At 41.8% G+C, this 22,582-nt stretch overlaps 1 protein-coding gene across 3 annotated transcripts in view; it reads right to left on the bottom strand.

Annotated features, from left to right (window-relative positions):
* HIPK3 (homeodomain interacting protein kinase 3) overlaps positions 1-22,582 on the bottom strand; it is a 164,206-nt gene that overhangs the window by 106,503 nt on the left and 35,121 nt on the right. For all 3 annotated transcript variants that reach the window (XM_054970560.1, XM_054970559.1, XM_054970561.1), the window contains exon 2: positions 10,816-11,908. In XM_054970560.1, coding sequence (XP_054826535.1) covers positions 10,816-11,906 — 1,091 coding nt within the window. In that variant the 5' untranslated portion in view covers positions 11,907-11,908. The remainder of the gene's footprint in view (positions 1-10,815; positions 11,909-22,582) is intronic.

Genomic DNA, 22,582 nt, shown 5'->3' with positions numbered 1-22,582 from the left:
AGTGGGCTTTGTTTTAGCTAAGATTAGGTCAAGCTCTTTTTTTTATTGCCATTGCTTTGCCTCAAGAGTGAGTATTGTTAATTTGACTGTTCTCTTGAGCTAATAAATAATTATCCTTCCTGTGTCTTGAGTGTCTGCCTGCTGTGCACAAGGGCTTCCAGCTAAGAACCCTGAAACCGGTGAGTCTGGTATAAACAGGCGGGGCATACTACTCTGGGAGAGCTTCTGGGGTACTGTGTGGCTGTTATCAGCACCAGAACCAGGCCCAGAGGGTTTGCCCACTCTTTACATGGTGGCAGCGAAAAAGGGAAGCTGGACAAGGTGTGGCACAGCAGCAGTACTCTTTCCAAGACTATAGTTGCTGCATAGCAATTGGCAGGTTTGTTATTTTGGTTAGATAAGATGAGTCAGGACAGAGACCTTGACCGGACCGAGTCCTCGTTGGAAGCGGAAACTGGAGACCAGCCCTCGTCTGGAGAGAAAAGTCTTAGAACTGACTTGCTTCCTGAGAATATTGTCGTAGCAGAAGGAGGTGCTCCTGTGGATTACAGTTTACTGGCTTCAGTAAGTGTTTATAATGGAGAAGTTTTACGTTTGGGAAGAGATCCCTTGTGGCAGGATCAAGCGACAAGAACTGGAGGGATGCTGGAATGCTCCCCGCTTAGACACTTTTCAACGGCTCAGGAGGGCAGCCGGACATCTGGAAGTACTCAGCCGTTCTCCAGCCTGCATGGAACAGCCCAAGGCAGAGCGTCAGCAGGTGAGACCCTGAGGGGACAAGATCAGGCTAGAGCTCCAGGGAATGGGCAGGACTCAGTGCAGCAGCAGCTTTGTGCCCTGATGACTCAGGTGTTGGCACAGAATGCCCAACAAATGGCACTGCTTCAGACTCAAGTCACTGCAGGACAGCAGAACTGTTGGGCACGTATGAGATTCTCAGAATATCAGAAAGGGGAAGATATTAGTGCTTTTTTTCATCACTTTGAGGCAGTAGCTCAAGATGTGGGCTTGTCTGAGGACCAATACATGGGAGTCCTTAGACGTTCCTTGCATGGAGAAATATTGGAATTGATGGCGGGCTTAACAGTCCAACAGTCTAGAGACTATTGTTACTTTAGGACCTTGGCCTTACAGCATTTCGGCAGGTCCAGTGAACAGCTGCGGAAAGACTTCAGGAATGTTACTCCCCAGCATGGAGAGACGTATGGCCTGTTTGCAAGTCGACTGCAGAGGATGGCTGTTAAGTGGGTAGAGTCTGCTAATGTCCACACTTTTGATGGGTTGTTTGACCTGATGCTGAAGGAGCAGATGTATAAAGTTGTTCCAGCAGAATATGCTATGCTTGCTAGAGCTCAGAGACCGAGGACTGTGACAGAGTTGGCTCAGCTACTGGACGAAATTGTAGCTGCCAGTCAGGTTTCTGTGGAGTGCTGGCATTCAATTTCCAAGAAAGTGGCCCCTACTCCTCCAACACTGAAGCCCCGACCTTTGCCTGTGTCTGAAGTAGGAAGGAGGGAGCCAAAGTGTGGGGAAGGGCAGAAGCCAAGACAGAAAGAAACTGTGAGTTTTGGTTGTGGTCGGTCAGGACATGTGCGCTCCCAATGTCCTGATTTGCAGCTTAAGTCGGGACTGTGGCAGCCTAGAATGCATTTTATTTCTAGTGGAATTCAAACAACTGCACATTCACGGGACTATGTACCTGAAGAAGATTGGGATTTACAACAACAAAGAGAAGAAACAGGTACTCCTGATTCTGTTGCTTCTTCTGGAGAGATACTCCAGCCTCAACTCGTGAGTAGATGTGTGTCTTTGGAAGGGAAGTGGCCAGCCCAAGTTCGTCAGTCTAGAAGGGACCAGAGCCTGCCCCAAGTTGCCTCACGAGAAGGGAGAGAGAGGATTAATATGAGAACTGTTCGGATGCTGGGTCGTAGGGGAAGTGCCCCAGTGGACCTGAGTCAGAAGCATGTTGACTGCCAGGTGGAGAAGGAATTGGCAGAAATTAAAGAACAAAATTGCCACCAGCAGTTTCCAATAGCAAGAAAAAGAACTAAGTTTTTGCAAACAGCTGTTAAAGAGTTTCCAGTTATTACCAGAAGCAAGGCAAAGACGTTGCAAGAGATTGCTGTAGAGCAACCTGGAATCAGCAGCCGGCAAGCGGAGAGTCAAGCAGCCCCCACCTCAGAAATGTCCACCACCCCAGCTTCGGTTGTGGAAGCGAGGGGGAGAGGGGGGGAGGAAACTCAAGCTGCTGCAGAAAGTAAAAGGGAACTTTTTTTCTGTGAGGACAATAATTATAACACCCAAGAGCCTGTTAAGGGCATTCTGCCGCCTCACACTAAGCAACATCTAGCACGTTCCCCTGAGTTGAAACCATCTAATTGCATTAAACCCTTTGTGGTGAGAATAAATGCTTCAAAATGTGGGATAAAGGTGTTGTTGTTTCTGGAAGGCCTAGATAATCGTCTCTGTCCAATAGTGTGCCTCAGTCGTAAACTTTGGCCTAGAGACAAGAGGTATAATTTGTATGAAATAAAAGCATTAGCTTTGATTTGGGGAATAAATAAACTTGAAACATACTTAAAGGGGACTCATTTCCATCTTGAAGTAGATTACAATCCTCTTACATTTATTCATAGGATGAAGAAGACAAACCCCAGAGTCATGAGGTGGGCTTTAAGCCTTCAGAACTTCTCCTTTGATGTTATTGCATTAAGGGGAATGATAATGTCCTAGCTTATGCCCAGTTGAGAGGTTATGATGATATTGAGTGAAGCTGTAATATGATTGCATGTATCCATCCTGAACAATCCAGTTATTTGTAATTTGCAGTTTGTAAACAGTTGTATTCCTGCCATATTTTAATTGTGTATTTTAATTTGCTGACCTTTGTACTGATAACCTATGTTGTCTGCTCACTTGTATGCTGCAGTTATATGTTTGGAGGCTATCTTGCCTAATTGGTTTGAATTCTCCACCATGCTCTAACAACCCTGTTGGAGAATTGGGGGGGGGGGATGTCTAGAACAGTGGATAAGTGGCTAATTAAGTGCACCTGGTGGTTGTCCTTGATTAGGTGGCTCCTCCCCCAGGCTTAAGAAAAGGCGGGGTGGATCGAAAAGAAAGGAAGAAGAGGCTGAATCACAGGAGCATGGAGGTTGGGTACCTATTTGTCTAGTGGGCTTTGTTTTAGCTAAGATTAGGTCAAGCTCTTTTTTTTATTGCCATTGCTTTGCCTCAAGAGTGAGTATTGTTAATTTGACTGTTCTCTTGAGCTAATAAATAATTATCCTTCCTGTGTCTTGAGTGTCTGCCTGCTGTGCACAAGGGCTTCCAGCTAAGAACCCTGAAACCGGTGAGTCTGGTATAAACAGGCGGGGCATACTACTCTGGGAGAGCTTCTGGGGTACTGTGTGGCTGTTATCAGCACCAGAACCAGGCCCAGAGGGTTTGCCCACTCTTTACATGAGTTCAGTTGTAAATGTGTAAGAAGTTCGAACACAAGTGAAAATATATAGGTGCATCCTATGAGTTTTTATATCACTAAAGTGGGAAATTAAAAAGGTGTCAATTCAAGTTGCCGTAAACGCCAAGCTGCAGTGTACTTAGTAATTGCTATCTGCTGTTTGTTTACATCTATATCAGCCAGGTGAACAGTAAGGCCAAACTGTGTTTTGAGTGTCAGAATTAAAAAAAAAAAATTGGTAGACTTTGATGAAATATAGCCCACTATCTGAGCAAGCTGCCTTTATTCATGTAATAGCTGCTGCTTCTTTTCTGTAACTCTGCTCACAAGCATAGCAGCTGACTTTTGAGCATGCTGACCTTGAGCAAATGAATGCTCTTAGCAGCATGTACTTCTGGCTTATTTCATTGCACCAGCGAAAGAGAGCCTCACCATCTATAGTAGTCAACGGTTTCTGGCCACCACCCCCTGCCTATTTTAAGACATCCCCCACAACATTCAGTGATGCACAGTTCAAAGTGATAGAATAACATCTGAGGCTACATTCCAGCTCAAGTTGTTTACAGAGGAATCTTGTTCTTGTTCTCATGCATTGCTTTTTTCGCCAATGACAAAATATTGTTATTGAAAAGAGTTATTTCCACTTTTAAAACTCAAATTATCTCACAATATCCTGTATCCCAAGAACAATTAAATCAAGCAGTATGAGAAACCATACTGACATGAGACCGATGGAAGGGCAGCAGCTTCACATTAGTAATGCTATATATAGCATGTCAAAATATATTTATAGATATGGTACTAAAATATTAATGTTCATCACAATCTTTTTACTGATTTTGCCTTCATTTTCTTGTTCACCTTTATAATTAACATTCTCAAGTCAATAATATATGCTAAGAATGTGTTTTAAATCACAACTTCAACACAAAGTGCAGGAAATCATGTTATCAATTTATTTGTCAACTATAGATTTAAAAGAGTCAAGCATTTAGTTATTAATATGACTAATTAACAAGGGTTAACCTTGACCATGCCATCTTTGGCCTGAACCAGGGTGGGCAGAATATTCTTGATCAGACAAGTATTTAAACATCTAAAAGGTTGATTTTATTTGACATAGAGAGACAAGACTTGTGTCCAAAAATCTAACACTGGCTCCTACATGTTTATCCTTGTCTCAGATTTTGAAATGTTTTCCATCTCTGAAATTTAAAAACTGCAGATAACTTATGAAATGCTGCCAGATAGACATATATGAACCATGAATCTTAACACGAACAACAGTTTCAATAGCTCCTTTGATGGCTATTTCACTCATCTGTGCTGGAACCTGTCTTCAAAGAAGCAAGACTGAAGGGAGCTAAACCATATTTGTGAACTTCTTGTGAACCCTCAACCACTTAGCATATTATCACAATATGATCCTTGAGGAACAGATATCTGATCCCTGCGGTACAGATACACTCTACTCCTATTTGCAACATTTACAACAGAAGTGTAGACTTTTCATTTGCTGCATAAGCATTTGTCACTCGGTTATCACAATCTGCAAACATTGCTAAGTGAATTCCTGTTGAGATCCTACTAAATATTCTGTTTAATCAGCTAGGCGATTAAGTCATCCAAGAAGGGTGTGACTTGCCCAAGTGTAGCCCCAGAACACATGCATCTCCAAATACAGTGACAGCAGATTACAGAAAGCTTGCATGGTGTAGCAGTTAGTGTGTTGGACTAGGATATGGGTGACCCAGGTTTAAATCCCCACTGTGCCATGGAAGTTTGCTGGGTGACATTGGTCAGTCACTCTCTTAGCATAACCTACCTCACAAGGTCATTGAGAGGATAAAACAGAGGAGGGGAGAATCTTGGACGCTGCTTTAGTTCCCCTCTGGGGAGAAAAGAGGAATGTAAAATTTAAATTAATAGTCAATTATGCCCCCCCCAAGAATGTTCCCCTATCCACCGCCAATCTCCATTGTTCCCTATGAGAACCAACCTTTACACCAGAGAATCACACTAAGAAAAATTCAGGGGTGCCTTCTTGGGGGAGGCACAATATGGCCCCCTGAAGTCCAATCTGCCTGAAACTTGGGGGATCTTGAGAGGATAGGTAGGAGTAGGACAACTGCTAATTTGGTGCATTTTGCTTACAAAATGCCACCCCACCGCCACTTAGGAACCCATCCCCTCCAATTTTCCCCATAGGGAATAATGGAGATTGGCAGTGGATGGGGCACCTTTGGGGAGGCATAACATGGCCCCCAAAGTCTAATCTCCCTGAAACTTGAGGGCGTTGTGAGAGGAGGGTTAGGAGAGGGTCCCCTGCAAATGTGGGATTATTAGGGAAGAAAATGCCCTCCCAGGCTCCCAGATAACCGGGAACTGTATTTCTCATTGGAAACAATGGCCGAATCTTCTCTAATAATCCCAAAATAGTTTAAATACCAAAACCTGAAGCAGCTTGCTGCTTTGGGGTTCAGTTTTTCCTGAATTTTTTCCCAAAGCTTTCAGGAAACCGAAACCTTTTTAGGGAGCACACCCCTAGTTTGAAGAATATATACAACTAGGGCTCGTCGCTTCGGGTTTCGCTTCAGGTAAAGTTACCCGAAGCTACCTGCTTCGTGTAGCTTTGGAATTTCCCAAAGTGGGGCCAGCAAGATGGCCGCGCTTCGGAAATACCGAAGCTAAGCAACCTGAAGCGATTCGTGTCGCTTGGGCTCCCAGCGCCGTTTTTTTTTTTTTGGCACGTAAAGCTTTTTGCTTGCTGCTGCTGATCTCCATTGCCAGCTGCTTGCGAATGCAAGCAAAACCCTTCCCCCGTTTTTTTTTTTCTTCAAGGCAACGTTTTGAAGCCTATTCAAGGCTTCCAGCTCTGGCTTTGGAGAGGAGAGGGGGAGTAGTAGTGAGTGACTCACTCTAACCTCCTCCTTCCCCCTCCCATCCCTGAAAAAGCGGCGGGAGTTTTTGCTTGCTGCTTGATCTTCATTGCCAATGCAAGCAAAATGCAAAGTCTGCAAACAGTGCAAACCTGCACATTTGGAGAGATTCTTTGCACTGTTTGCAGACTATGCAATGAGTGCAAGGGGGAGGAGGGGTTAGGACTGGACAATCCTGCAGTAGCATTCTCCTTCCAGCCCAGCCAATGGGGATTCTCTGGAAGTAGAGTGCCTTTTTTAAAATGCTGCAGTGCAGGGCTATAAATTGGAGGCTTCCCTTTAGGAATCTTCCAATTTACCCAGACATTGACAGAGCGGCTTGCCTGGACAGAAATTGGAAGAGGAGGTCCCTGCTGCGGAGCGCTGCTGACTGGCCCTGCATCTCACTGGTGAGTTCCACTGACTCACAAGATTCTTTGATCTTTGGTGGAGGGGGTGGTTGGGGGGCAATGGGTTTGGGAAAGGATTGTTTTAAGTTTGCATTTTATTTTTATTTTTTAAATTTAACAGTGGCTTCCCAGGGGCAGACTCATGCCAAGTCCTGGTGTGTGCCAAGGCTTTGGCCTAGGTGGTAGTGGTGGGGGTTTAACTTGAAGCTGGCCCACTGCTGCTCTGTTTAAAATTTTTTTTTACTCTGCCTGCCTTTCATTTCTACAGTGGGTGGCTTCCCTGGTGTGTGCCAAGGCTTTGGCCTAGTTTTTTACTCTGGCTCCCACACTTTGGGACTGAGGGGTTAGAATTTAGAAGTAGTTTTTAAAGAGTTAATATACTTATTTAATAACCAGTTTCCATTCTGCTCTTTCCTAGACTGAGAGACGAGAGAGACTCCCGCTGCTGCTGTGGCTGGTCGAGCATGTCATCTCTGCAGTCTTGCTGTGGAGGAGGACTTCCCCCGTTGAATTCCTGCCTGTCGCCTGACCATCGCTGGACTGCAGGAGTGGTGAGCGAGTCAGTGACTCACAGGGTTTTCTCAGGGGGGTTGTCTTGGTGGGTGTGGGGAGGGGAGGGGAGGATTAAGGGCTTGACTGGGTGGGAGTGAATTTTTTTTTAAAAAAAAATTCTACATTTTTTCAGAATTTTTTCTTGATTCATTTTTACTGTTGTTGGTTGGGGGAGGGGGTTTGTACCTGTTTAAAGTATTTTAAGTTTTCTTGGGGGGGGATTGTCTTGGTGGGTGTGGGGAGGGGAGGGGAGGATTAGAGGCTTGACTGGGTGGGAGTGATTTTTTTTTAAATTCTACATTTGGTGTGTTTGTAGTTAGAGGGGGGGAGTGTTTCCTGGTGTGGGGGGTGTGTGTGTCTGTGTGTCTGCCCCAAACTAAGATTTTAAAAGGTTAGGGGGGGAGGAGGAGTGTTTCCTGGTGTGTGTGTGTGTGTGTGTGTGTGTGTGTGTGTGTGTGTGTGTGTGTGTGTGTGTGTGTGTGTGTCTGCCCCAAGCTAAGATTTTAAAGGGGGGGAGTGTTTCCTGGGTGTGTGTGTGTGTCTGCCCCAAGCTAAGATTTTAAAGGGTTGGGGGGGAGGAGGAGTGTTTCCTGGTGTGTGTGTGTGTGTGTGTGTGTGTGTCTGTGTGTCTGCCCCAAGCTAAGATTTTAAAGGGTTGGGGGGGGGGGAAGAGGAGTGTTTCCTGGTGTGTGTGTGAGTGTCTGTGTGTCTGCCCCAAGCTAAAATTTTTGAGGGTTGGGGGGGAGGAGGGGTGTTTCCTGGTGTGTGTGTGTGTGTTTCAGATTATCTGGTGTGTAGTGAGTTGTGTTCCTTTGAGGTGGGGGGGTGGCTGCGATGCCCTTTGTGTTGTGTTCATGCTGTGTAACTTGAATCACAACAGGAAATAAAGATTTTTTGCATGCAACTGTGTTTTTCAGATTCTCTGGTGTATAGTGAGTTGTGTTCCTTTGAGGTGGGGGGGCGGCTGCGATGCCCTTTGTGTTGTGTTCATGCTGTGTAACTTGAATCACAACAGGAAATAAAGATTTTTTGCATGCAACTGTGTTTTTCAGATTCTCTGGTGCGTAGTGAGTTGTGTTCCCTTGGGGTGGGGTGTGGGAATGGTGTGCTGTGTCACACTACTGTGCCTTTTTTCTGTATTTGAAGGTTGAAAAATAAAGATTTTAAACTTTATTCAGTGTGTGTTTGTGGTTTTGTTCTCTGGTATTAGGTTAGTTCCCCTCATAGGGAACAATGGGGCTGGCTGGCCAGCCCTCTCTGTAGATGGTGGGGGAATTTTGGGGAGGGTGTTTGTGGTTCAGGTGTGCTTTCACAGGGACAAGCTTGCACTTAGGAGTGTGCCCTCCATTATAGCACCCCTGGGATGTGCATAATTGCCCTGGGAAAGAGAGTTTAAAAGTTCCCATCATAGGGAACAATGGGAGATGGCTGGCCAGCCTGCTCTTGGGGTAGGGGGAAAGTGTGGGAATGTTGGGGAGGGTGTCTTTGGGGCTGTGTGGGGCTGTTGGGGGTTTCGGGTTAGCCCCCTCCCAAATGGAACCCCAAAGTGGGAGCAGGTTGAGCCTTGGTGGGGGATGGGAGGCCAGGTAGGAGGAGGTCCCCTGAGGGCTGGGGGCATTTTGCATGCAAAATGCCACCCCTAGCCTGACAAGCCTCTTCTCCCCCCCCCCATAGGATATAATGGAGAAAAGGAGAGGGGCTGAGGGCAGCTTCTTTGGGAGGCCGTAAAATGGCCCCCCAAAGTGGGAGCAGGTTGAGCCTTGGTTGGGGGTGGGAAAACAGGTAGGAGGAGGTCCCCTGAGGGTTGGGGGCATTTTGCACGCAAAATGCTACCCCTAGCCTGACAAGCCTCTTCTTCCCCCCCCCATAGGATATAATGGAGAAAAGGAGGGGGGCTGAGGGCAGCTTCTTTGGGAGGCCATAAAATGGCCCCCCAAAGTGGGAGCAGGTTGAGCCTTGGTGGGGGGTGGGGGAACAGGTAGGAGGAGGTCCCTTGAGGGTTGGGGGCATTTTGCATGCAAAATGCCACCCCTAGCCTGACAAGCCTCTTCTCCCCCCCCATAGGATATAATGGAGAAAAGGAGGGAGCTGAGGGCAGCTTCTTTGGGAGGCCATAAAATGGCCCCCCAAAGTGGGAGCAGGTTGAGCCTTGGTGGGGGGTGGGAGGACAGGTGGGAGGAGGGCCCCTGAGGGTTGGGGGCATTTTGCATGCAAAATGCCACCCCTAGCCACACAAGCCTCTTCATTTTTTCCCCATAGGAAATAATGGAGAAAGCAAGGATAGGGGTACCTTCTTTGAGGGGCCATAATATGGCCCCCCAAAGTGGGAGCAGGTTGAGACTTGGTGGGGGGTGGGAGGAAAGGTAGGAGAAGGGCCCCTGAAAGTTGGGTGCATTTTGCTTGCAAAATGCCACCCCTAGCAACCTAGAAAGATTGCCTGTTTTTCCCATAGGGAATAATGACGAATGGAGGAGGATGGGGGTACCGTCTTTGGGGGGGCATAACATGGCCCCCCAAAGTCCAAACTTTCTGAAACTTGGGGGGTTGTTAGAGAAGAGGTAGGAGAAGGTCTCCACCAAGTTTGGTTTGCCTCAGAAAGAAATTGCCCCCCCCAGGGCACCCGAAAGCCGGATATGAAATTGACACCTGAATCTTTCAGAGGCAAACCCGAAGCTATATGAAGCTGTATCTCCAAAGCAGCTTTACCCGAAGCTGTTTCCCGGTTCGGGTAAACCCGAAGCTGGAAACCCGAAGCGACAAGGGCTTGCACAGCCCTATATACAACCTTTTGATAGACCATAGATTGGATCCTAAAATAACATGAGGAGAAAAATCTCATGGAAACAGATTGTTTCCTTGCCTTCCTCTTTCCTCAGCAATCACCTGAAGTTCACCAAAATCCTCTGCTGAAAGTCAGGGGACCTTTATAAACAAAATTCACCAGGGGAGCTATTCAGAAAGAAAAACCAGGGGAAATCACCCACAGGCCCAATTCTTGTTTTCATGCAACCAGTTATTCTGCAAAGAGGTCCCCTGACGCTTAGCAGAGGATTTTTAGGACACACAGGAGAAAGGGAACATCTACCTCCACAAGTTCTATCTGGTCACTGTACTGTAGGCATCTTTACAATACCACATTGTTGTTTTGAATCAAAGTTGATAAAGAAAAAGGGGGCATAAAGTATCTTACTGACATTCAAAGAAAGTACTAAAACAGCAAACAAAATACAAAAACATGTCAATAAGCTTATCAATTTAGGCACATTTACTATGTTCTGGTACAAACTGAAAACTGAGTAATATTGCTCCACTGAAAACATGTATCTCTTTCATTTTACATGGACATAGCACTCTGTAATAAGGAATATTTAATTATCAGAAAAGTGGATGTTTCACATTTTGGATTTTTAATACATATTTTAAAAGAAAAATACTGATCAAAAGCCAGTACCCCCAAAACATGCATACATACCTGTAGTACCGAGACTGCAAATATGTTGAACAGACAGTCTTTGATACATGGCTAGCAGACCCAAAGTCAATTACCTTAACCCTGTATGGCTGCCGGGCAGGATCTACCAACATAATGTTTTCTGGCTTGAGGTCAGCGTGTATTAAACCAAGACTTTTTAGTTTTTTCAGTGCAGTGGCCACTTGTTGCAGAATAGGCCGTATAACTTTCAACTGAAGAGGGCTAAATTTGTTTTGTTTCAGAAAATCATATAAATTCTGTTCCAACATTTCAAAAACTAAGCAGGTATGGTTGCGATGCTGAAAGCACTCATATGCTCTCACAAAGTTAAATTCATCAGCATTTTCATTACTTAGTCTTGCCAATATGCTCACTTCAATTTGCCCTTGACGTGCATAAGACGGATGGTTCTTCAGAATTTTAACTGCCACTATCTCGTTTGTTCCTCTTTTCCAGCACTTTACAACTTGTCCAAAAGTCCCTCGGCCAAGGAAATCAAGAACTTCGTAAGTATTTTTCACAGAGCATAACACCTCATGATGCACTAATTGATAATCACCATCACCACTTGGTTTTGAAGTTGCAGTAGTTGTCACAACTGTCACTGGGTTCCCCAAGTTTGTTTGCAACATTGCAGGCAATATAGGCAGTTCATCAACAATCTGCATTGTGCCACTCTGATTCTCCAACTCTTCACTTTTACGCTTCAGTCCACATCGCTGGGGGCGGTCCAAGGCGTTTAATCCACTTTCCTGTATCCCAGTCCAAGGTGCTTCCACTTGAGGTTGCTGTGCCCGCACTGCTAATATCTTTGTAGCACCTGCAATATTTTTTAAAGCAACACTACTGGTCTGCAGCAAAAAAGTCTCTCCTTGAGGTCTGTCCAATAGGTTTGTTGCCTGAAAAAAAGTACCAACCCTGCTGGGAGGCTGAGTGATTCCAAAATTTTTACCATTCACACAGATCTGTGGGTAGGTTCTTTCATGGTACACACAACTACTTGGCTCCACTTTAAGTTTCTTTACACTACAAAAGGCACTTGACTGGGTTTGATAAACATATGGTGGATAGACCAAGACTTGTGAGGCCATACCTGAATGAAAAAGAAGAAAAAAGTCAGTATGATTTGTCATTTTCCCAATAAATTAATACATCTCCTTAAAAAGCATTATTTTCAGTAGCTTCTAGTTACTGTTTATCCCAAATTCAAACAGGTGTATACACATAAGTTGTTTTTATCAGGCACAGACAACCCTGGAACTTCTGCATTACAGCAGCAAGCCGGACCATTTTGAGGGCATGCAAGGCTAGTTCTTTGCCTAAGGGACTGATGTGATCGATCCCCTGAGGTGCTGGTAGTGCCACTGGGGCTTAATTTTCTCTCAGACTGTCTGGCCCAATTTCTCCCTTCAATGCACACACATGTACACAAACTTCTTGTTTGCTGGCACACTAAATCTTCACAGGTAGACATTAAAGATTTTGGCAAACAGGGAAAAAGATTACCTACCCCTGCTCTATATTTTATATTGACAATACACCAATTGTTAGATAGTATCAGCTGGCCACTGTTCCTGCAGTTGTGATTTTACAAATGTCTTAAGTGCCAAAGTTGTTTAACTCCTTTCGATTGTTTATATGTTTAGTTACCCTCCTGAGACTGCCAAAGTAACTTTAAAAACTACCATGCACTGATGCTAGCTAAGCTGCAATAAATCTGCTAGTTTTTAAATTCCAAAAATAGCTCTTTGTGCTTTTGTTGCAACAGGCTAACAGAATAGTTTTCACTGTTACTGGTGTGTGTGAAATAGAAGGAAAACCCAACAGGTGCTACACCAAGGAGAGAAAAATAGGAATACCAACAGGTAATTTGGACAGTGCATAGTCAGCATTATAGACTTATCTGCATTATATTATTTGAACTAGCTTCCTAAAGAAGCAGAGAACTTTTGGTCTTAAGCTTTCTCCCATCTTCTCAACTGCTTACTGAAATCTGTTATGAAAAGTAATAGCACAGCTTAAAACTAATTTAGCATTCACAAAATGACTTTAAGTTATCCTAACACTAGTTTCCTAGTGTGAAAAGGAAAACCAATAGCAGCTTGCTTAATTATGCCTGGGAAAATATCAGAACTTAAGAGCCTCCATTTGCTTTTACAATCTTTCAAAACAAAATCGAATCCATTTTTATATTTGCCTCACCTAACCGTATCTTTCACCTTAAATTTTTTCTTTATTTAAACTATAAACTATACACCATAACCTAATAAACAATAAACAGAGAATAAGAAAAAACAAACAATTCTAAATGACACCCTAACAATACATATATCTATATAATTAAAGGGAAAAGGGAAAAGAAAACAAGAAAAAACACTAGATTACACTACAGGTTGAGTTCCGGTTTTCTCCGCAGCAAATATATATCATTTCTAGAGTCACACATGGACCTATAACAGCAAGAGAAGTGGGAGAAGCCATAAAAAAGAGTGTTGGAAAAAGCTCCTGGACCAGATGGCCTCCCAAGTAGCTACTATAAGTATTTTGAGGATGAACTTCTTCAGCCTTTACAAAAGACAATGAATTCTATTTTAGAGGGAGGGAAAATGCCAGACTCAAGGAAGGAGGCCAACATAACACTTATTCCAAAAGATGGACAAGATCACACATTGACAAGAAACTACAGGCCAATATCACTATTAAATAATGACTATAAGCTGTTTGTATCGATCTTGGCAAGATGACTTAAAAGTATCCTACGGGACATTATTCATAAAGATCGAAGTGGATGCCTACCTAGGAGGCATCTAAAGGACAATGTAAGAACAGTATTGGATATTCTGGAATATTTAGAAAAACATAATGAAAGACAAGTTGCTTTGATTTTCCTAGACACCAAGAAGGCCTTTGATAATTTAAACTGGAAATTTTTGTTTAAGATATTGGAAGGTATGGACTTTGGGGACAATTTTATTAAATGGACGAAGTCGATTTATACAACCCAGACTGCATGGATAGTCATGAATGGAGAGTTAACCAAACCATGTGGCATACAAAGAGGCACAAGACAAGGTTTCCCATTGTCACCTTTGTTATTCATATTGATGCTTGAAGTTTTGAATAGGGACATAAGACAAGATGAGAGAATTCGAGGTGTTAAGGTGAAACAGGAGAACTGCAAACTGACAGCCTTTGCAGATGACTTGGTGTTGATTTTGGAAGACCCTTTGAACGGAATTAAAATTCTAATGACAAAGTTGAAAGAATTTGGTGTAGTGGCTGGTTTTAAGGTTAATAAGAAAACCAAAGTCTTAACTAAAATTATGAAAATACAAGATCAAATGAAACTTGAGAGCAAAACAGGGTTTAAAGTTGAGAAAAAGGTAAAATACTTGGGTATTATTTTGTCAAACATGAACTGTATGTTATTCCAAAATAATTATATTAAGACTTGGAAAGAAATTAAAAGGGATATGCTAAGAGGGGATAAAATTCAATTATCGCTGTTGGGAAGAATAGCTGCAATTAAAATGAATGTATTACCTAGAATGTTATTCCTATTTCAGACAATTCCTGTATTGACAACAGAGGCAGCATTTAAGCAGTGGCAGAAGGATATATTGAGATTTATATGGCAAGGCAAAAAGCCAAGGGTTAAATTTAAAGTTCTACAGGATGCAAAAGAAAGAGCAGGTTTGGGCCTCCCAGATTTGAGATTATATTTTGTGGCTAACTGTTTGGTTTGGATGAAGGATGGATACTGTTAAAAAATAGACGATTACTGGACTTGGAAGGGCATGATCTAAAATTTGGGTGGCCTGGGTATCTATGGTATGACAAAGTTAAAGCCAACGCAGAGTTTAATAATCATTATGTAAGGCGTGCAATCCTGAGAGTATGGAATAAATGCAAATGTAAGTTTTCTTCGAAAATACCTCTATGGTTGTCATCACAAGCAGCTCATTTTAGAAGGGAAATGGTTAGTCCACCTAAATGGTTAACTTATCAGGATTTATTGGAATTCTCTCAGGACCAAGTTAAAATTAAATCAAGAGAGGATTTAGCAGCAGAAGGGCATGCCTGTCAGTGGTTTCCATATATGCAAATTCTAGAGAGATTCAAATTAGACAAGAGTCATTATGACTTTGAGAAATCTAAAACTGAATTTGAAATAGCCCTTTGGACAAATGATGAACATGTTATTTCTAAAATGTATAAACTTTTGTTGAGGTTTGAGACAGAAGAAGAGCAAGTAAAAGAATGCATGATTAAATGGGCGAAAAATTGTGGACACAATATATTAATGGAGCAATGGGAAAATATGTGGCCAAGAGGGCTGAAGTTTACATTAAGCTCCAGTATTAAAGAAAATTTTTATTCCTGAAAAATTGGCTAGAATGTATAAGAGGTCGTCAAATGTATGTTGGAAATGTGCCAAACAAGAAGGGACATTTTTTCGTATGTGGTGGACATGTAAGAAAGCAAAGAGTTTTTGGTTGCAGATACAATCATCGATTCAGAAGATTTTGAAGATTAAACTTCAGCTGAAACCAGAGACTTTTCTGTGGGGAATAATGGACAGCCAGTTGGAAAAAAGCTTTAGAACACTGTTTTTATACTTTATTACAGCGGCAAGAGTACTTTATGCACAAAAGTGGAAAGCTACAACATTGCCTACAGTGGAGGAATGGTTGACAAAAGTTTTGGAGGTTGCATCAATGGCAAAACTTACTGCATTGATTAGAGAAAGACATTCATGAACTTCTTGAATGAATGGAAACCGTTAATAGACTTCTTGCATGAAATGGATAACAAGGATTTGATGGCATCTGCATTGATGGATTAAGAAACATGAACAATAAAAAAAGAGGGGGTTTGTGACTAACCTAGAATAAGTGTGACTCACCTAACTGTATCTTGATGGGTACAAATGATTATAAAAAACAAATTACAAAAACTGCAAGTTCCTCCAAGTACTCTTAAATAGAACCTTTCCCACTCACAAGAGAAAGGTACAGAATAACCTACCACTTTCTGGAGAAACTCCAAACTTGCTTCTGGTTTGGATATTAAATCCAAAACCAACAGTCTCCAAGCTACATGTTTATTTTAAGAATTATAAACAGATTACACAATACCAACAAGAAGAATTATGAGTTACGGAGGCAGGGGCGAAATAGTCATGTCAGTAAAAGAAAGCAAAAGAACAGGATAGTAAGAGACAGCAGTGAATAAATGTGAAAGTTATCAAGAAGTTTAGAGTAAATGAAGCAAAATAGGACAAGTGTGACTGTGCTGTATTTGAATATGGACCATCTAAGTCCCAATCTTATTCAGTGACCTCAGAAATTATTTCTCTGTTTAATGTACCTCACAGAATTGATGGAAGGATAAAAAGGGATAAATTCCATGGGGAAAGGGTGGGAAACAAATATGGCAACCAGATGCAGTGGCCAAAGGCTCAGGGCCCTTTTAACTCATGCTGAAAATGGGGGCAGCAGAAGCAAAGAATGAATCTGCCCAGCAGGAAAGCCTAGGTACAGTAGTGTGCCAAGTTGCATTAAAAAGGAGACTGAAGCATTCTGGAGAAGGCTAGGCAAAAGCAACACCTGAAGCAAACAACATTCAGCTAGGCACCATTTGTTTGAATAATCATTTGAGGAAGACAGTTGAGTTCACACTCACAGAATTTCAAAAGCTCTCTCCGTGGAACAAAAAGCTGATGGCTCCAATTTCAGCTGCTGGGGGAAAGGGGAAGAGCTGATATGTACAACAATGGCCCCAAGACATCACTGGCAGCATAGGTGTAAACTATTGGGGGGAGGCCTGAGGGGCTCAAAGCCCCCCCCGGATTTGACCAGAGGGGGCTTAGCCCCCCCCCCCGGGAAACCAGTGAACTACATGGGGGCTGAGGGGCTCAAGCCCCCTCAGATTTGGCTGGGGGAGGGCAAGCAGTGACTAACTCATATGAGGGACTCGGCTATAATGGCAGATGAAGCACAGGACTGTCCACCCTTCCTGTTGTAGCACAGATTACAATTTCCATGGTTCTTTGGGGCTTGTTCCTGTTTTTTGCTCTTATGTATTTCTATGTTTATTAAGAATTCATAATTTTAAAAAGGAGTTGCAGTTTATATAAACAATTTACAAATAAATGTTACAGAAGAATTAAGAGACTCTGATGGAAGATATATGATTTTGAAAATCAGGCTCCTGGAAGGCAAGATTTACACACTAGCAACAATATATGCACCAAACAATGCAAGAGAAAAAAAATTGAAAATGTTTTCCAATCCATTTTCAATTTTCAAGAAGATAATGATCTTCGGAGACATGAATGTGGTAATGGATCTGAAAAAAAAATAGGTGGAAAAAACCAAAGAAGGCAAACTTCCCAAAAATGTGTTTAATTATATGGAAATGTTACAATTGGAAGATGCCTGGAGGATCAAAAATCTGAATACTGAAGACTATACTTTCTTTTCTGACAGACACCAAACACATTCAAGGATTGATATATGCTGGATATAAAAAAAACCCCTGAGTTATTTATATTGTTTATTACATGTTTACTCTTTTTTTTCTTTTCCTTTTGATGTAATTATAACTGTGCTATCATTTTTATTTTATTTTCTGTTTTGCTTATATTTATAAAAATAAATTTTATATAAAAAAGAATTTATACATTGCCTTAAAATACCTATGGCTATGGCCCACACTAAGTAGCTTAGTCCTTAACCCTACAACAAAACACAAAAGGCTTTCCCCAGTAATAACCGTTTCAATACACAAACCATACACGGGGAAAATAACAGTCACCTGAAAAATTAGTATGTACAAATGCAATCCTTTTATAAATATTTTCACATAATTAAAGATGAAAAAACCATTAAGATTGGTGCTCATTACACATAATAGAAGAAACAAACAGCTCAGTTCAAAGCGTTCTTAAAGGTAGAGTCTCTAATTTCCGTGTTAATTTCACTTAGATGCTGAAGATATTGACAAATAACCACTTCTGGAATTGACCCTCTATGTCCAGGAATGGAAACAATTTGTCACAAGCTGTCTTCCACTGACCAGAAAAAATCAACAGTCAAGGTAAGTATGTTGAATAGTGACCCTCAAATGGTCCTTTTTGAATTGTATTGTCTCTTTCGGGGGACCCTTTACATCTTCGTAGTTCCACCAACCTGCAAAGAAAGAGAATTTCCTTTTGCCCTGTGTGCAGCCTGGAGAGAATATTATCAAGGAATGTGAACTTAATGATGTGATTTTTGTTAATAATGTGTTCTAAATCCCTATGTTTTTAAGGTGGAGTTTTTAAGCAGTGTGCTAAGAAAGCAAGGTATATACAATCCTAGGTAGTATAACTGTGAGTTTTCTTTGGGGTCGTGACTAGCACTGTTCTGAATTGCCTCAAAATGTGCTTGTACTCACTTATAGGATATGAGTTTGAAATGAGGAGGAGATTGCTACTACTCTGAACTCTATACATTGCTCAGAAATTGAGTGCACAGCAACTGTTTTGTATTCTGCTCTGGTTCAGACTTCAACCACACATTTACCAAGTGAAGGCATCTGTGATGCCACAATTTAGTAAATTTCAGTACTAACTCACCCTTAAGGCAGAATCAAGACTCCTGTAAATGAACATCCAGGAAAACTTTAAAAATGTTCCCCTACAGGCTTTTCTGTGCTGACTTTCTTAGTGTCAAATTTGTGACCATTAGTTTGTCCTATACACATGATATGTATATTTGTAGATCTTAAAGTGACTATTCTAAAAGTGAATTTCAAAAACAGGATACAGCAGGAGATCGCTGAGATAGCACTAACCACTGGCCAACTCCCACCTTTTCCTAGGTTTGTCCTAGCTCAGGGGCATTGTTAGGGGGGTCCCCATGGGTGCTCAGTCCCCCCCCCAAATTTGTGGGGAGCCCCTCCCTAAATCCCCCATAGCCCCGCCTCCATAGATGGTGGCAATGGAAGCCCCTCCCTGTGGTGTCATTGGCTTCTCCCTATGATGTCACTGGGCCCTGGTTCTTTTAAGGACCAGATATAGCAACGCCTCTGGCCCAGCCCCAGCCCCCTCCCCCCCGGGAAACTGGAAAGTCTACGCCCCTGACTGGCAGCGGGTTTATGGGAGAGCTGACAGTACTGCCGCGTGACAAACATCTGGCAGGCACTGATTCCTCCATAATTCCTGAAGTACCTAATAGTGGCATGTAACCAACCTACTACAGACTTCATGGAGCAAGACCTTTCATGGAGCAAGACCCTCATGAAAGCAGCCTAAATTCTCTCATGCACACTGAGAATTCACTTAAGTGACTGGCAAAATAAACTTTCAAGCAGACAATCTCTGAACAACTGTATTTTACCAAGCCACGCATGCTTCACTGAAACCACTCAAATAGCTCCAGTCTGAACTTTCCATGAGCATGTGCTGCTTATGGAAGCAATTTCTCCTTCCTAGGTCAAAAGACCTACATGGGGCTTTTTCATTGGTTCTGGCTCCATACTGCATCGATTTCTGTCCGCATGAACAGTCAAAATACCCTGATTTAGTCTCATAACTGCTTCCCAGACTTTTCTCTGTTCTGCATCAACAAAGGTTGCATCTGCCATAGAACTGATCTTTCTCCAGTTTTTTCCCTGTACACATACCCCAATTTTTCCCCAGCAAAGTCAAACAGTGACTTTTTAGAAGTGCAGAATGTTTTCTTCAGTGTGAGGCCTGGCTCTGCCTTTCACTCTCACCTTTATCCTCCTGCAACCTGATTAGCTAAACAGCAACCAATTCAGTTTTTTTTTTCTTTTTAAAAATAATAACACTGCAAAGTTATTGTTTTAAGAAAAAAACAAAACAAAAACCTTGCAACTGATGGGGGGTGGGGGGGTGGAAGCTGCCATATGGCTAACAGAAAAATTCTGCAGAGAGCCCTGTATCCTAAATATTTTAAAGTTTCCCTCCAGATCCCCTGAGCCAATCAACACACAGAAATTTTATTATTGTATACCAGGAAATCAAAATACTTCAAGAACAGCTAACAGCAATGAGCAATAAAGAATTGGAGTGGAATCTTAAAAGACTGAATCAAAAAGCGTTTGAGGGTGCTAACAAACCTGGGAAATACCTGGCATGGCAATTGAAGAAGAAAAGGGAAAAGAAAATAATAAATAAAATCTGTGAAGATAACAAAACGTATTTGGAGCAGACTACCATTAGTAGAGCCTTTTATAAATTCTACGCTAAGCTGTATAATAAAAAAGAAGTAAACAAAGAATCAATAGCATCATATCTGGAGAAAACCAAACTTCCAGAAATCTCGGAAGCTTGGAGAAATAAGTTGAACAGTGAAGTAACTGACGAGGAAATAAGCAAGGCAATACAATCCGCAAATCTAGGAAAGGCGCCAGGGCCAGATGGACTTACGGCTAAATTTTATAAGACAATGGCCAATGAACTGGCACCATTCCTAAAAGAGGTGATGAATGGAGTTTTCAGGGATCAAAGGATTCCAGATACTTGGAGTGAAGCGAATATATCATTGATCCCAAAAGAGGGCCAAGACCTGACTAACGTGAAAAATTATAGACCTATATCACTACTTAACAATGACTATAAAATTTTTGCGAAGATATTGGCGGAGAGATTGAAGGGGTGGCTCTCGGAAGTTATAGAGGAGGAACAAGCAGGCTTTTTGCCAGACAGACAAATAAGAGACAATTTAAGGACAGTGATCAATGCTATTGAATATTATGATAAGCGCTGTGACAAAGAGGTTGGTTTCTTCTTTGTAGACGCTGAAAAAGCGTTTGACAATTTAAACTGGGACTTTATGTTTGCCACTATGGAAAAGCTACAATTGGGAGAAAGATTCATCAGAGCAATTAAGGAAATTTACAGAGACCAGACTGCAGCAATTGTAGTGAATGATGAATTGACCAAGAAATTGACGATTAGCAAAGGAACAAGACAAGGTTGCCCGTTATCTCCATTGTTGTTCATTTTAGTATTGGAGATTCTGATGATACAAATACGTCAAGATGAGGAAATTCGTGGAATAAAAATGAAGGACTATTCATACAAGGTCAGAGCATTCGCGGATGACATAATGTTAATTGTAGAGGACCCATTGGAGAACATGCCAAAAGTGATAGATAAGATCAAGGAGTTTGGGGATTTGGCAGGTTTTTATATTAACAAAAAGAAGTCAAAGATATTATGTAAAAATATGACTAAGCAGAAACAACAATTGTTAACGGAAACAACGGATTGTGAAGTAACAAGCAAAGTGAAATATTTGGGAGTTGAACTGACTGCAAAGAATATAGACTTATTCAAAAACAACTATGAAAAACTATGAACTCAGATAGAGAGAGACTTGATCAAATGGAATAGACTGAATTTGTCATGGTTGGGCAGGATTGCAGCAGTTAAGATGAATGTGTTACCAAGAGTAATGTTTTTGCTACAGACAATACCAATCATCAGAGACTCTAAACAATTTGAAAAATGGCAGAGGAAAATATCAGATTTTGTTTGGGCAGGCAAGAAGCCTCGAGTGAAAGTAAAAGTTTTACAAGATGCAAAGGAAAGAGGCGGAATGCAACTGCCCAATCTGAGACTTTATCATGATGCAATCTGCCTAGTTTGGTTGAAAGAGTGGATGACACTAAAGAACAAGAAACTATTAGCCCTAGAGGGATATAAAAATTTTTTTGGATGGCATGCATACCTATGGCATGACAAAGTAAAGGTCAACTCGATGTTCCTGCATCATTTTGTACGGAGAAGTCTATATATAATCTGGAAGAAGTATAGAATTTACTTACAAGAAGGAACCCCCTTGTGGGTGGTTCCATATGAGGTGATAGATCCGAGAGCTGTTGATAATGAACAACAATGTTTAACGTACAAAGAAATAACTAAAACTGAAGCATCTAAACTTAGAATAAAGACGCAAGAGGAACTATCACCTAATTATGACTGGTTCCAGTATAGACAGATTAGAGACTTATATAATTCAGACTCTGTAAAGGGGGGCATACGAACAGAGAACTCGGAACTAGAGCAGACCCTTTTTAAAGAAGACAAGAAAAGAATATCCAAGGTATACCAAGTACTGTTGAAATGGTATACCGAGGACGAGACAGTTAAAACACAGATGGTGAAATGGGCTATAAATTTTAATAAAGAAATAACAATGGAGGCATGGGAATACTTGTGGAAAACTACAATGAAGATAACGACATGTACTAATATTAAAGAGAACATTTACAAAATGATTTATCGTTGGTACATGACACCAAAGAAGATTGCGCTAGGGAATTTGAACACTTCTAATAAATGCTGGAAATGTAAGAAGCATGAGGGCTCCCTCTATCATATGTGGTGGTCATGTGAGGTAGCCAGGCAGTACTGGGGGGAAATAATAAGAGAAATGAGTGAAATTTTACAGTTTCAAATAAATAAGAACCCAGAACTCCTGCTACTAAACTTGGGAATGGAGGGAATTCCAGCCCATCATAGGACGTTAATATTTTATATGACAGCAGCAGCTAGACTTTTGTATGCGCAAAAATGGAAAGCACGTGAAGTGCCAACTATTGAAGATTGGATCTACAAATTGCTGTACATGGCCGAAATGGACAAGATGACAAGAAAACTGAGAAATCTGGACTCAGGGCAGTTTAACACAGACTGGGAGAAGCTGAAACAATATTTGGAGAAGAAATGGGAGGTGGGAGGAAAACTGTG

Source organism: Eublepharis macularius, chromosome 2, assembly GCF_028583425.1.
Source record: "Eublepharis macularius isolate TG4126 chromosome 2, MPM_Emac_v1.0, whole genome shotgun sequence".
NCBI classification, from domain to species: Eukaryota; Metazoa; Chordata; class Lepidosauria; order Squamata; family Eublepharidae; genus Eublepharis; species Eublepharis macularius.
The sequence above is the reverse complement of the archived record's forward strand: the minus strand, read 5'-3'. Positions and strand labels throughout refer to the sequence as shown.